At 59.5% G+C, this 15,775-nt stretch overlaps 1 protein-coding gene across 2 annotated transcripts in view; it reads left to right on the top strand.

Moving 5' to 3' along the window:
• Positions 1 to 1,754: 1,754 nt before the first annotated feature.
• SOGA1 (suppressor of glucose, autophagy associated 1) overlaps positions 1,755 to 15,775 on the top strand; it is a 29,025-nt gene continuing 15,004 nt past the window's right edge. The window contains exons 1-4 of one of the 2 annotated variants that reach the window (XM_009093182.4): positions 1,755 to 1,916; positions 9,624 to 9,848; positions 11,354 to 11,512; positions 13,999 to 14,061. In XM_009093182.4, coding sequence (XP_009091430.4) covers positions 9,651 to 9,848; positions 11,354 to 11,512; positions 13,999 to 14,061 — 420 coding nt within the window. In that variant the 5' untranslated portion in view covers positions 1,755 to 1,916; positions 9,624 to 9,650. The remainder of the gene's footprint in view (positions 1,917 to 9,623; positions 9,849 to 11,353; positions 11,513 to 13,998; positions 14,062 to 15,775) is intronic. The other variant, XM_050982122.1, reaches the window with a different exon arrangement.

The following is a 15,775-nucleotide window of genomic DNA, read 5'->3' as shown; positions in this document are numbered from 1 at the left end:
GCCTGTGTCCAGAGGGGTTTGGGGAGGGGGCTGTGGGCTGAACAGAGAGGGGTATTGAGCAACGTCCTAATCAACCCCACGTGTGTTTATTTTGGGCGGATTGAGACCGAGATGTGCAGCGGGTTCTGCCCCTCTGCCAGGCTAGGGTTTGCCCCGGGCAAAAGAAGGCGCTGCCTTGGGGCTGTGCTGCCCAGCATTAGGAACGGAATCTGAGCAGCGAGGGGGTCCCAGGCTCTGTGTGATGCAGCAGAGCATCGCTTCCCGTGCTGAGGCCACGCGGGAAAGCACAGAGGAGCATTTTACAAATAGAGCCGAGGAGCATTTTTCAAACTCAGCCTTTGGATGCTCCGCAGTGGGTTTGGGGCCGGCTGGTAACGTACGACAGACGCGGCGGGTGGGTGGGAGCAGACTTGAACAGGCGCTCGCTGCTCCAGGCTTCCCCCTGGAGAGGCACTGTGCGCGCTCCCGCTGCTCGGAAGGCAGCTGGAGTGGCCCTGGGCAGCGTGGCGGGGAGCGGAGGTGGCTCAGGGGCCCCAGGGAGCTCCCACCCACGGGGCATATGGGGGACTTCCAGCTCCGAGGATGCCCAGCACTGACAGTGGTGCCCCGGGGGACAGTCACCCTCCGTGTCCCTTGGGGACCTTCACGTCTGAGACTGCCCCGGAGGAGCTGCGCTTACAGGGACACCCTGGGGACCTCCTTCCCCAGACCTGTCCTCAGGGACACTTACCCTCGGGGGTGTCCCAGGAGCTGAAATGCACCGGAGTAACCCTCCTGCGCGGGGGTACCCCAGCGACCCGCTCTGCAGGGGACACACGAGAGGACCCTGTCCCCAGGGATGCTGCAGGGACCCGCTGGGGACACCCTGCCATGTCACGGCTCCCCAAAAAGCACGCGTTGCTGAAGACATCCGCGGGGGACCCCTCACCCCGGGGATGCCCTATCCACCGGGGATGCCCCCATCCACCGGGGATGCCGGCGCTCCGGTGGCAGGGTGGGATGGTGCGGCTCCGGGCGGGCGGAGGGGTCGCTGTTGCCGCCAGCACGGCCGCCCCCCGCCTCCCCCCACACTCCCTCCGCCGCCTTTTGTTCGCCGCCCGCGCTCGTCCCCGCCCGGCGGCGGCGGGCGGAGCCGGGGCCGGGGCCGGGCCGGGGCCGCAGCCGCAGCCGGGGCCGAGCCCAGCGCAGCGCAGCGGGAGATGGAGGCCGCGCCGGCAGAGCCGGGTCCCCCCGCGCCGCCGCCGCCGCCGCTCCCCGAGAGGAAGAAGAAGCCGCAGCGGGCGCCGTCGCCCGCCCGCCCCAAGGAGGTGCCCGGCTGGTCGCTGGCCAAGAGCCGGCGCGGCGGCGGCGGGGGACACCCGGGCGCGGCCCCGCGGCTGGCGGCGAGCGGCGCGCACCCGCACCCGCACCCGCGGCGGCCGGGCGGGGGCAAGGACGGGCGGCCCGACAAGCGGGGCCCGGCGGGGGCCCGGGCCGGCGGCAAGGGGCCGGCGGGGCGCGGCGCGGCGCGGCCCAAGGGCCGGCGGCACGGAGCCGAGACGGCGGCCCCCGGGGCGAGGAGGAGCGGGTCGGGACCCCGCTCGGTGCCCGCGCCCGGGCCGGGCTCGGGGCTGACCGACAGCAGCTCGGAGGTGTCGGACTGCAGCGCCTCGGAGGAGGCGAAGCTGCTGTCGCTGGAGCTGGGGCTGAGCGGCAGCGATGGCGAGTCCCCGGGCAGCGCCCCGCCGCCGCCGCCCTCGGCCGGAGAGGCGTCGCCGCTGCCCGAGGAGCCCTCGGCCGCCTCTGTGGCCAGCAGCCGCCTGCAGCTCAGCACCTCGCTCGCCTTCTCCGACCTCACCGAGGAGCTGCTGGACGCCGGCACCGACGGGCTGCTCCGCGAGCTGGAGGACTTGCGCTCCGAGAACGACTATCTCAAGGTGGGCACGGCTCGGTGTGGCATCCCTGTCACGGCTCGGTGTGCAGTGACGTCCCTGTCACGGCTCGGTATGGTGTGGCATCGCTGGACAGTAGTGGTACAGCATGGCATCCCAGGGCACGGGTCAGTCAGGGTCAGCATCCCTGGCTATAGCGTGGTTTAACGTCCCAGAGCTTTGCAGGGCATCTGAGGGCATGGCTCAGCATGGTGCAGCATCCCTGGCCTTAGCAGGCATGGTGTGGAATCCCAGGGCAGGGGTCAGCATGGTGCAGCATCCCTAAGCACAACAGAGCATCCGTGGTTATCACAGCATGGCATCCCCGTGCCCAGTGCAGCATGGCACAGCTTCCCTGGCAATGGCAATGGCATGGCACAGCATGGCATGGTATGGCTCAGCATGGTTCAGCATGACACAGCATCCCTGGGAATGGCATGACATGGCGTGGCACTGCATCCCAAGGGTTAGCTCCATGTGGCACAGCATCCTCAGGTCCAGCCTGGTGCAGTTCAGCATCCCAGGGCATGGCTGGGCACTGGGCACAGCTCAGCTCAGGCTGGCCTGGCTCAGCCTGGCCTGGCTCAGATGGGCAGCACAGCACAGCATGGCTGGGTGTAAGGCTTGGCATGGCTCAGCCCAGCATGGCATCCCTGAACATGGCACAGCCAGGGAATGCTGGCCTGCCATGCAGTGGCTGGGCTTGACTTGGCACAGCATAGCATGACTGGATGTAGGGTCTGGCTTGTCTAAGCCTGGCATGGCCATGCTGAACTTAGGGCAGAGCTCAGCTTGGCACAGCATGGCCCAGCTGGGCATGGTCCAGCGTGGTGTGGCACTGCTCAGCTCAGTGTTCCATGGCATGGCTTGGCACAGGGCAGCCTTTGGCACAACGTGGGCCAGGTTAGCCAGGCGTGACCCAGCTGGGCATGGCTTGCCCTGGCACAGCACATTGGGTGCAGCACAACCAAGCCTAGCATGGACCCAGCTTGGCATGGCAAGGCTTGGCACAGCCTGGGCTGGCACAGCTCAGCATGGCATGGATGTGCCCAGCCTGGTTGGGCATTCTGGGACATAGTATGGCATAACCTGACCCCGAGCAGCTGGGCATAGCCTGGCAGTTGGGCATGGCTCCCTGCTGCTCTCTCTGCCTGCTGCTGCTGCCAGACCCTGGGGACATTTTCCAGCTCTCTTCTTCCCACTGGTTCCTGTGCTCCCTGGGGCCTTTTTCCAGGTCTGCCTAGCTCGTAGGGGCATGGTAGAGCCAGGGCAGAGATGCTGTGAGGGGACAGGGACACAGAGCCATCACACATCAGCCTGGTGGGCACCAGCACCCACCAGGTGCCACATCCTGGGGTGTCTGCAGGCATTGTGTGCCCTCTGCTCTCCTTCAGGGTGGAACTGTGAGTGAGCTGTTTGGGCAGTCAGCTGCTGGTGAGCTCAGGACTGGGTACCAAGGCTCCCCAGCTGCTCTTTGTGTGCTGCAGGTTGGAAGTCAGGCCAGCTCTCCTCAACTGGTGCCCAAGTTTGTGAAAGTGTCAGGATTCCAGCCCAGAGGTGGGCATTGGGTGATGCACTGGAAGATGCTCAATCAGGCCCTTTGTCCATTAGCAAAGCCCCAGTGCACGGCTGGTGTCCCAACTCCTGCCAAAATTAGCAGCAACAGCTTAAAGGCTTTGATTTACTGGGGGCTGGAAAAATACAGATGAGGCCCCTGAGTTTCCAAGAAGGAGCGCTGCCATTCCTGCTTCCTCCATTCCCACGTGATCTCCTTCCTGGCAAGCTGCAGGCCAGCAGGGTGTGAGTGATTTACCTGCCCTGAGGGGTGCCAGCTGAAATCCCCTGGCCAGGGACAGTGGGAGAGGGCAGAGCTGCTGGAGGCATGCACCAGGAATGGCCATGGGGATGCTGGTGGCATTGTCCCTTCTTTGCCAGAACTTGTGTCCCCTCCCTGACGTGTGCATCCTGCTTATATCCACGTTTCTGTGTTGTAGCTCACTTCTCCTGACTCTGGAGCAGGAGGTGGCTGGGGTGGTACCCTGGCTCCAGCTGGGCAGAAGCCCAGAGCACACACCTCTTGTGCTCCAAAAAATGTTGGAAGATTTGCCTAGTTTCTCCAGCAAGGAGCAGAAAACTGGGCTGGGCTGCAGCAGAGTGCTGGCTTGTGCCATCTGTGCTAAAAATGCAAGCATTTCAGGACTTAAAACAAAAATAAAGCCCTAACCCAAGGGATTGGCATTGCCCATCTTGCCATGCAGCTCGAGTGTGGATGAATCAGACTTACCCCAGGTGAATTATTTCCTAGGACTCACCCAAAAAGCTGCAGATGAATATTTTTTTCACGTATTCATCAGCACCAGCTAAAGCCTAGTGTGTATTTGGAGCGAGATGAGGATTTTTGGGGGCGGGAGGGCTTTGGTGACGTTCTGGCACGAGCCAGACGTGTGTGGTGCTACTACGCCCGTGTGATGCACGCTGGGCTTGGGAGCTTCCCAGCAGAGCTCCAGCAGTGCCAGCTCACGTCCCATCCTCCCTCGGCTGCCATAATAAAACCCACTTGTTTAAGCACACTTCACCCATTTCTCTTTGCACCCCACATTTGTGCAAGGCTCTGCTTTCCTCCTTCCTCTCTGGGTGTGCTGGGATCTCCTCTTGCCCCTGCTCTCAGGCCTGTGCACCTGCTGTGACCCCCCTGAACGGGTTATTCTGAGTGTTTCCCCAAAAAGGGCTGCTTTCACAGGCAGGCTGGCAGCCTGGGGAGGGAGGAGGTGGCTTGGTGTCCTTGCCCCAGCTCGCTGTTGCTGAGCTGTGTGATGGAGAGCAGCTCCCAGCCCTGCTCAGCAGGCTGGAAAATGTGAGATGTGATACGGCAGCAGCTGCAGAGGGACAGGCAGACAAAGAGTGGGCACGGGAGGGTTTGGAGCAAGGGGAGGGGATGCCTGCAAAGCCTCTCCTCTCCGAGGGAAAGGGTTTAGGCAAGAGCCGTGTAACACTGGGAGCTGAGTGCCCTTTCCTGCTGCCTGTCCCCCTCCTGCTCCCTGCCCTGAGTCATCCCACATCCCCTGGGGCTCACATGCATTTCCCAGCCCTGTGGAGGAACATTTAGAGTGGTTGGGTGCCTTGTTTCCCCCAAGATAGTCATGGCAGCAGCAAGGGCTCTTTGAGAGCCCCCACAGGGTTATTGGGGGCTGTGTCCGGGCAGCTTGGTTGGCACTGAGTCCCTGCTCTGCTGCTTCCCAGACCCTGCCTGGTCACAGGGGCAGGGACCATGCCTGGGAGCCCCAGTAACCACCTGCAGAGCTGGGGACCAGAGCTGTGTCAAGCAGCCACCCTGGAAGGGGTTTTGCAGCCTCTTGCCTTTTCGGATGCTGCACAGCATGGGCTGCAGAGAGCCCCCCGCTGTTTGCCTGGTAATTTATGGAGGCAGGTGTAAAGCTGAGAAATGTTGATTTTTCCCTCGCTCCCATTACCAAGGGGGAGCTGCCATGCCAGCCAGGGGCAGGGACCAGCAGACAGGCTGCTGCACTGAGCTCCAGCACGACATGGATGGCCTGTGTTTGCTGTCAGAGCTGCTGTTAATGCACCCAGAGAAACCCCTGTGTGTGACACGGGTGTGCCTTGCCCATCCTTCCACCCATTGCACCCCGCCATGGACTTGTGGTGCTCTGCATTTCCTGCATTCCCCTTGCTGGCAGGGGACATACCTGAGCACCCTGGGCAGTTTCCTTTAAAAATCCCCTCTGGTTTTAATTTTTTTCCCCCCCTAGCAAATTCAGGAATAATTCCCTGTGCTGCCTGTCGGGCTGCCTGCTCAGAGTTAATTGAAAGCTGCTGCTTTTGTGCTGTAATCTGGGAGGAAGCCGTGCTTGTTGCTCTCCTGCACGGTAATCCCCGGCTTTGCACGGGGCCAGCCGCAGGCACAGCCCTGCCAGCGCAGCCCAGCTCCGCACAAAGGCGCCTCTGCCACACACCCAGGCTGCTCCCACCCTTCCTCCTCCTCTGCTGAGGTTTGGGGATGAAGATGGAGGGTGTGCCCTCCCAAAATGCTGCCCATCCCCCACGGGCAGGCTGCTGCTGCTTGGCTGTGCCTGCCAAGGTTGCCACAGCCAGCCAGGCACAGCCAGCTGTGGCTGAGCCTGTTTTGTGTCCCTTGCTGTTTTCTGCTTCTTGGAGATAGCTGCTCCTGCTGGGTTGCACAGTGTGTGCCCCCTGCTCTCCTCAGAGCTTGCTGCATTCTTGCAGGAGCCAAAGTCAATGTGTAACTCCCCTTGGGTAGGAGATCTGAGGGTTTAATTCTGCTTCTGCGACATGTAACTGCACCGGTCCCTCTCCTGCCCTGTCACTGCTCAGGGTCATCACCCTGAAGCTCAGCCCTTCCTGAAAGAGCTGATGTCCTTCAAGTGCATGTGTGGACACAGCTGTTGCCTCCTCTTTCTCTAAAAATGCATGGTTTCTTTTTCCTGAGCTGGAAACAGGCAGTTTGCATCCCACCTTTCCGCTCCTTAGTTTCCTTAATAATCTCCCCAGGGAGAGACAGTGTCTCCGAGGTTTGTGCAGAGGAGGTTGAAGGTAGGTTGTCTCTTGAGCTCCTCCACTGAGCATAACCTGGCTCCTGCAGCCACAAAATGGGCTGTTTGCTTCTGCACACAATCCCTGGGGCATTCAAATGAGTCTCTCTGGACTGCAGCTTCCCAGCATTTTTTTCCGAGCCAGGAGATTTCTAGTGTAAAATCCCTGTGAAATCTTTGCTGCTGCAGAGATGGGATGAGCAGGGTGCAGTGGTGGGTGATCCTGGAGGACAAGTAGGGGAGCAGCCCATGGGTGCTGAGTCTGTGACTCCACATAGGGGTGTTCACCCTGTTGTTTACAGGGTGAGTGGCCCAGCAGGGCAGTCCCCAGGGGCATTTGTGGGGGAGAGAAATAATTTTATTTCCTCCTCAGTGTTGCCCACCTGTCACCATGTCACACTTCATTTAACATCACTTACAGTGCTCAATGCCACCCCTGAATTTGGGATGTTTCTGTGGGGTCCCTCCCTTCTCCTGGTTCTGCTCTTACCTTAATCCAGATTTTTTGCTGGGTTGGGCATCAACTCCAGAAAATGTGCAAAGGGTGAGGCTCCGTGGCCATCATGGACCCCTGAAGCTGTGAGGGGACCCCAGTGTACCCCATGTGCTGCCTTGGCAGATCAGCTCTGTCCTCCAAACTCTCTTCCTGGCATTTTTCCACTCTCCAATCCTAATCCCTTTACTGTGGCTTAGCAGCATGGCTTGCCTCCGTGGGACAAACTGGGGCAGGCTGTGGATGCCTGCTGCATCCACTCAGAGGATTTATCAGGTGAATTCCTGCAACTGGAGCAAAGGCAGGCACTGCTTTCCCAGCCCCCAGTGCTACAAATCCCCCCAGCCCCACTCCATGGCTGTATTTCCAGGCTTTGCCCATTCTGGACACGGCCTCCCCCTAAAATAACGGTTGCTACAACCCAAAGCATAAACAAGCAGGAGCTCTTAGCAGGACAAGCCCAGGCTTTCTTCCAGCAAATGCAAGATGTGGTTGGGTTTTTTCCAAGGTCCCTGCTCCCTGCCCTGCTCAGCTGCTGCCTGGGAAAGCCACATGGCAAGTGGGAGCTGGAATGGTCAGCACTGAAGGAGGACTGCAGTTGTATTCAAGCCACGATTCGTTGGTGGTGAAAGGAAGGCTGTTCCCCACCCGCTGCAGTGCGCCTGCTCACCTGCAATCCATAATGCCTTTTTTTCTACAAAAGCTCCAAGGAATACATGCCAGAAACCAGCTCTCCAGGCTGGTTTGGTTTAAGGGGGTTTTGCTGATGGACTGTGGTGCTGCGAGGCAGTGCTGGTGAGGGGTTCCCATCGAGTTGGCCACCCCATGGTACATCCCAGCCCTTGCAGGAACATTTGGTTTGTCCCTGTGGGGTGTCACATCTGACACGTCCAGGAGGTTTTCTCAAACATGTCTGCAGTGATGGCCCTTCACAGGACAGTCTCTGGCTGTCCCTGGAACAGCCTGTCCCCGGGACCCCCTGTGGTCATCTCAGAGCCTTGGGGCTGTTTCTGTTCTGAGACAGAACAGAAGCAGATCTGTTCTCAGGACCCCCTGTGGAGAAGCAGAGCAGCAGAGGGTGACAGGACCCTGGTGGCCGTGGTGCCACCCGGCTCCGGCAGCCCAGGCCAGGAGATAATCCGGGATTGTCTCATTGAGGTTCCTTCTTTGTTACAAAGTGTTTAAAGCCAACAGTGATCGACTGTGACTTGTCCCTGCAGCTGCCGGCCCTTTCCTCAGGCTTGGCTTCTCCTTTCGGGGAGTTCTTGCAGCTGGGGCTTTGTCAGGCAGGGTGAGTGTGGCAGCCACTGTGCCAGCACCTGGCAGAGCCAGCACAGAGCTGCCATCTCGGGCTCTAGGGCACTGTCACAGCAATGAGGGGGCAGTCCCCTGTCCCCTCTGCCCAGGGGAATCAGGGCTGAGCATCCCCAGTGCCTGTGCCACATCCTTTTGTTCCCTCCCTGACCATGCTACGGTGCAGAGTGGCAGTGTGAACCACTCTCAAGTGGCAGTTGCATTTGCAAAGTCAGAAGATCTTTAGTGGCAGGGGGTTTGGCAGGAAAGCAGATCCTTGATCCCTCCCAGGAGGGATCTCTGATACCACTGGGCCTGGTTGAGAACAGCTGGTATGGTGAGAGGAGTGTTTGCCTGGAGGATTTGGGTTGGCACCATGTTCATGGTGATGTGGACAGAGCTTGGTCAGTCCCCAGGGACCAGAGGGGACAGTCCTTGAGCATCCCCAATGACCACAGTCCGGTTCTGGATAAGGAGGTGGCACTGGGGACCCCACAGTAGTCACGTGCCACATCCCCAGAGGAGGCTCTGGGTCAGTTTTGGTGCCAGCAGGATGTCACCCTTGGCCCTGCTGGGGCAGTGATGCAATTGCTCTGTGCCAGAGGCTCTGCTGTGCTGGAGGAGCTCACTGGGAGAGCTGATGAGACTGGGAAGAGGTGGAACAGGGGACCCAGCCCAAGGACTGCTGCTTGGTGGCAAAACAAGGGACAGCCTCTGGTTCCCAGCACTGCTGGCATCTGGTTCATGTCCCCACGTTGCCTCCCCTAACAGCTGTCCTCGCCTGCCATCCCCTCCTTCCCTCACCTGCCTCCCTGACACATCTTTTCCAAAGATAACCTAATTTTTCTCCCTGTGGCTGCTGCCTGAGCTGCTCCTGCAGCTCCTCTCCCTCCCCCACCTTCCTCTTTCTTTTACCACAAAGACTCTCAGGCGCTTTTGTTGGCTGTTCCCCCCCGCGTGACTGGCTCACCCCTGGGTGACAGCATCCAGCTGGCTCTGAGCCTTTTCCTGCATGGATTGGACCTGGCCCAAGGGGTTGGGGTCCTGTGAAAATGGCTCATGGGGTGGGTGGATGGATGGATGGATGGATGGATGGATGGATGGATGGATGGATGGATGGATGGATGGATGGATGGATGGATGGATGGAGGGATGGATGGATGGATGGATGGATGGATGGATGGATGGATGGATGGATGGAGGGATGGATGGATGGAGGGATGGATGATAGATGGATAGATGGGTGGAGGATAGATGGATGGATGGATGGATGGAGAATGGAGAGCCATGGTGGGGAGGTGTCACAGGCGAAAAGAGAGCACAGCAAGCTGCAGGGTCTAACCCAACATCTCCCTGCAGGATGAGATCGAGGAGCTGCGCGCCGAGATGCTGGAGATGCGGGATGTCTACATGGAGGAGGATGTGTACCAGCTGCAGGAGCTGAGGCAGCAGCTGGACCAGGCCAGCAAGACGTGCCGCATCCTGCAGTACCGGCTGCGCAAGGCCGAGCGCCGCAGCCTGCGCGTGGCACAGACCGGCCAGGTGGACGGCGAGCTCATCCACAGCCTCGAGCAGGATGTCAAGGTCAGCCTGGGAGGGCACCTCCCCACCCAGACAGCCCCCACAGGGGGTTTTGATGAGTTGTGGGCAGGAGGTGGCAGGGGATGTTGGGGTGCAGGGAGCTCTGTGAGGATGTGCAGTTTGTGATGTGCAGTTTTGTTGGAGGTGTTATAATTCCCTGCTAGCAGTGTTGATGTGGGAAGTGGGGAGCAGTGCTTTCAGCTCACAGGTGGTCTGAGGGGGTCCTGGTGGTGGAGAGAGCCAGCACTGCCTGAGAATGTTCCATATGTGAGCAGGCTGGAGCCCAGCCCAGCCCTATGCCTGGGGGCTGAACTCCCTTATCCTGCTCCTGTGGGGGTCTGATGGGGCCACCACTGAAGGATGGAGCATCACACGTGTGCAGGGAGGGAGGGTGGGGACCAGGACCCTGCAGGCTTGGGTGCTGCTTCTCTCGGCCATCGGGAAAACCTTGCAGAGCCCCAGGCATGGTGGCATGCGGGGCTGGGGCGGGGACAGGAGGATTTCTGCAGGGTGATGTTGCTTCGCCCTCGCCCTCGAGGAGCCTGGTGAGTGTTTGCTGAGGGCTCTCACCAAGGAGACTGCTGCCAAGAGGGGATGCAGTGGCAGTTGGAGACAGCTTGGGATGGATGTGCAACAGCTCGAGGACTAACTTTGTTTTTTGAGCAGAAAACAGCCAGTCCTGGAGCCAAGACATGCCACAAGTGCTGTGAACCTGCCTCGCTGCCCATCCCTGCTGGGGCCCCAGTCCCACCCATCAGCATCAGCTCCCCCCCAGCTTAGGTGGCTGCTGCCAAAAACACCCCCTCCAGCTTCTCCCTTTCTGGGAAAGAAAGCACAGCACATCCTCGGGGGAACAGGAGCCCAGCCCCATGGCCTGAGATCCTGCAGCAGGGCTTGCTGCTGCCTCCACAGTGCTGATGTCCCAGGCTGTGCAGGAGAGCACTGGCATTTGGGACAAGTTTTGCTGTCCTGCAAATGCAAGAGTGAATGTTTTGTTTTACTCAGCTCCCTTTATGCTGGGGACTGCTCCCGTGCAGGGATCTGGAGAGGGGGAGCTCTGGGGGGGATGTAGTCACCCTTCACCCTGGGGCAGCTGCTGGTTTTTCTGTAACGTGATGCAGCAGCTCGCCTTTCTCCTGGCCAGCACAGCTGCTGCCTGCAGCGACAGGCTGCCTGCTCTGCTGCTGCCTACCAGCTCTTACAGCCTTCTGGGGGCTTCTCCAGATTTGTGCTGTGGGAAAAAGGTAATTTATGTCTCCCAGCATCATGCTAGGGCTGGGGAAGGCAGGATTTGGCCAGGGAATGGGTATGCAGGGCAGCCTTGCAGCTGGTGAAGGAGCAAGAGCAGTCAGAGCACACGATTGAGGGGACAGACACAAGGGTCAGGGGGTCACCCCCACAGTGTCTACCCCTGAGGGTCTCAGTAACTGCCAGGATCTCCTCATGAGTACTGTAGGTGCCCCCTGCACATTGGGCCCAGTCTGGTGAGAGCCCTGCTGTGTCCCCAGGTGGCCAAGGACGTCTCTGTGCGCCTCCACAATGAGCTGGAGGTGGTGGAGAAGAAGAGGATCAGGCTGGAGGAGGAGAACGAGGAGCTGCGCCAGCGGCTCATCGAGACCGAGCTGGCCAAGCAGGTGGTGCAGAACGAGATGGACAAGCTCAGAGAGGTGAGTGGGACACGGGAGGGGACCAGGAGGCATCCCCAAGGCTCTGCTCCCAGCAGGTGTCCTGGCCCTGGATCATGGGATCCCCCAGCCCTGCCTGAGTCACTGAAACCCAAACTGATGCTTGTGAAACCTGAGCAGCACCTGCCCTCAGCGTGCTCCATCCCACCCTGCGGGCACGGGCTGGCTCTGCCCCATCAGGGGGGAGCTATGGCACTTCCCCACTGCTCTGGGGACACTTTATATGTCCCTGGCCACTTGCTCAGCCCAGCCCCCTGGGCCGTGCCCAATTCCATCTGGGCAAAACTCCAAATGATGTGTGGGGTCCCTGTCCCTGGCAGAGTGCCTGGTGCTGGCTGCATCCTGACCACATCCTGCAGGTCCCAGCAGTGTCCCAGTGGTGCTGTGGAGCTGGCTGGGTGCACAGTCCCCTCTGTGTCCTGGGCAGCCACAAATGAAGCCACATGCACAGGTCCAGGGCACTCCATGTCATGCTCTGTTTGGAACCAGCTTCTGGCTGGAATCTGTGTCAACCTTGGTGACAGGAAAGGCATCCCGGTGACAGCATGGACTTGAGATCCACTGCAGCCCTTGTAACCCACTTCCCTACTGCCCGGGATGCCTTTGGTCCCCGGGGAGCCTCAGGATGCATCTCTGGCTGAGCCATCAGGGCAGTGTGGGGGAGGAGGCACAGCCAAGGGAAGGCTCTCACTTCCCCCACTGTGCTTCCTGCACACAGCAGCTCGGGATCTCTGGGGCCATCCCTGCTTAAAGCCCAGCCCAGCTCCTGGGAAGCTGCAGGATCCAGCTGTAGCCATCCCCTGTCAGCCGTGCCCGTGCTGGTGACAGCATCCCCCACACGGGGTGTCTTGCACAGCCCTGCTAACAGCCGTGAAATGGGTTTCCCTGCAGCCAGGAGCATGGGCTGAATAACAAATGGCAGTAGTGGGAGCTGGGCTGGAGCTCTCCCTCACTTGGAAAACAGGCAGGGAAAATGGTTCTGTGGTTAGCAAGGGGAGCTCAGAGAGGCAGGCACTGCCTTTCCCTGGCTGAAGGGTGTGGGGTGGGATACAGCCCCTCCTGCAGCTGCCTGAGCCCTGGGGACATGGCTGGCTGGCACAGGCTCAGAGATGGTCCCCAAGCTCAGGATGGCACATCCCCAGGCTAGCAAGGGCATTGGGGTTACTCGCTGATTGCAGAGTGCTAATTAGGCAAACATTAGACAAAGTGAGCTAAAAGCCCTCCTCCTCCCTGCTGCTGCAGGGCACAGAACCTGGCAGAGCTTGTTAGCAGCCAGAGCCAGGGACTGTGCTGGGCTGCACTCACCCCTCGGGGCTGATTATTCCTCCCTTCCAAGAGGTTTCTCCCATAATTGGATAATTGTCTGGGGATCATTCCCAAAAGCACAGGCATTTTCCCCTCTTCTGTCTCCTAAAGGGCTCACAAAAGGTGGGATCAATCTGGGTACCCCATGCCAAGCCTGCCACACCAAACTTGGCCTTGAGGGGACCCTCAGACAGGACCACCCCAAGGCTGCTCCCAGGGTGGAGCAGTGGCAGCCACATGTGCCCAGGGTGCTGTGCCTGGGGCTCTTTGGGGCTGGTGCTGCCCTTTGCCAGCTGCAGCATGGTGGGGGTGAGGATGTGATGTGGCACAACCAGCCCCTGGGAGAGGCTCTGCAGCTCCAGCAGCTCCAGGGATGGTCGTGGCCTTAATAGGAAAGCCTGGAGCCCTGCACCTTGGCACAGGCAGCAGCTTACATTTCACAGCTGCTTTCTCTGGCTGCTGGGCCTCAGCACCAGCTTGGAAAGAGGTCCAGGGCAGCTGCATGGATCAGCCAGCACTCATGAGAGGCTCTGTGGATGTTCTTGAGGGTCTTGCCCCAGCTCCCTTCCCCAGATAACTGGCTCTGCTCTGGGTACCTGCATTTTTACCATGCTTTTGGTCTGCCTTATTGCTCTGTCTGCCTTCCCCACCTCCCAGCTGTCCTCACTAGCCTGGACATTGTCCCTTGTGTCCCCTTGTGACCTTGACAGCAGAGTCAGCATCATGCTGCTGAGGGACCAGGACATATCCCTTGCTTGGGGAGGTGATGGGGAATGTCATCATCTGCTGCTCCCACACTGGAATGTCCTGAGAGCTGTCCCTTGGCCTGGGGGCTGGATTCCCTGCACCATCCAGCCCTGACAGGGACAGTGACTCAGCCTCTCCACTCTCCATGGCTCATTTCCTGCTCACTCCTGCTTTTTCACTGCTCCTTTGCCTGCAGGGGGAATTTCTGGCCAAACCTCATGATGTGATGCTTGCCAGTCCAGCTCCCTCAAAGCAAAGGGCCTCCCTCAGCCCACCAGGGCTCGGGTGTTCTGGGGTCCAGGAGCGTCTGGGAATGTCAGCACCAATGTCCATCCACACTGAATCTGTCTGTCTGTCTGTCACTGCTGGGGTGCAGGGCCATCACTGTGTGTCATAACTCTCTGTTCTTCCTGCAGAATTCCCTGAAGAAGCGAGGGTCTCGCTCCTTGGGCAAGACTGAGAAGAAGCCATCAGTGCAGGTATCAGCACCTGAGCACCCCGGGCATGCCACAGTGAGCCACCAACACCCCAGCTCATGGTGCCAGCTGGGGACTGAGCCCAGGCCAGGAGCAAATCCGGGCATGGCAGCGCCATCCCCTCCTTGCAGGGCTTTGCAGAGCTTTCCTGCCTCTCAGAGCCCCTGCATAAGGGAGGGATTGATGTGCTGGGCCATCCTCTTTGTTCTCACTCCTCCCTTGTCTCATTTATCAATGGAGCAGCAGTGGCTTTAACCCTTTCCCTGTGTAAGGAGCTGAAGGAGTTTGGCTTTACATTGCAAAGCTGCTTCTTCTCCCGTGGCTCTTGCAGCTTGTGTCCCTCCTGCCAGTGCCAGCAGCTGAGGGTGCCTGGGGGAGCAGAGGGTCCCTGTGGGGATGGATGGAGGCCACACCACTCCTGCCCTCACAGGGGATTTGCCGGTGGCAGCAGGATTTCAGCTGTCACTTGCTGTTGAGCTGAGCTGGTGTGACTCACTAATGCTGTTACCAGGGCTTGGAGAGGCAGAGCTGCTGTTGCAGGGATAGAAAGGCAAGAGGAAAAATCCTCTTTCAAAGGCAAAAGACCTGAAGGGTTTATTTTGGGGAAAAGATCTGCTCCCCCAAAGCTGGGACATGGAGGCAGACCATGTAAAGACACTCCTGACACGCTGCTGAGTGTCTCCCAGCAGGAACCCTGAGCATCCTAAGGGGTTTGGGTTACCTGTGTCCTTCTTGGCACAGGCCCTTCTGTGCAGCCACAGGACAGAGACCCCCAGGCCCTCAAAGACTTTCCCTTCCAGTCTTTATTTATCACCTCCTTTAGCTCCATTCTTGAGAGCCCTTTCTGGCCAGCTGATGGTCGCAGCATCCTTTCCCTCATTTCCCCAGAGAGCACTTACAGCCAGCTCTGCCCTGAGTTGAGGGGGCTCCTCCATCACCCCCTTCCTGAGGCTGAAGCCCCCCATCTGCCTCCTCCTGGGCAGGAAACAACCCCAAATCCCCTCTGCTTCCCCATGGAGCTAAGACCCTTCAGCTTGGGGTCAGGGTGGCCCCAGTTCTGTGGTGGGAGCAATGCTCCAGGAACTCTGGGCTTCCCCAGGTGGGTGCAGATGCCCCTGCATGTGGCCCCCATGGACTCCCTGTCCCTGCTCAGCTGTGGCTGGTGGCCCTGTGGGCACAGATGACTCATCTGTGGCTTCCTGGGCCTCTTTCCTGCCTGGTTGTGCTGAGTGAGCTTCAGCACTCCCCAAAAATGGAGTTGGGGGGGACAGACTCAACACTGAGATCTCCCCAGACCCCAGGAGCACTCCAGGTGGCCTTGGGGACGTGTGTGTGTCTCTGCTGATGACATAGAGGGACACATTGGGTTGCTGCTTTTTTTTCCCCCTGGAAAAACAGGAACTGAAGTCATGTCTGCCCTGCTCACACCAGCCCTCCCCTAATCTCCTCACCTAATTAGGGGGGCACAGCTTTAATGCGCCTTAGTGAGGTCGTGTCCCAGTGCACAAGCATGGAAGTGCAGCAGGGTGGTTCCTGTGGTCACTGCAGGACATTTAGGGAATGAAATGGCACCCCAAACTCATGGGAACCCCCTTTCCATCACCCCTGGCCTTGTTATGAGCAGAGCATGAAGTCAGCAGAGTAAATACTGCTGTGGGGTTTGGGGTGAGCATGGGGGGGGTCTGGGGGGGCTGGGGGTTCAGAGCACCCAAGGAAG

This window comes from Serinus canaria, chromosome 20, assembly GCF_022539315.1.
Source record: "Serinus canaria isolate serCan28SL12 chromosome 20, serCan2020, whole genome shotgun sequence".
Lineage (NCBI taxonomy): Eukaryota > Metazoa > Chordata > Aves > Passeriformes > Fringillidae > Serinus > Serinus canaria.
Note: the sequence above shows the minus strand (reverse complement) of the source record. Positions and strands in the feature narration are given on the sequence as shown.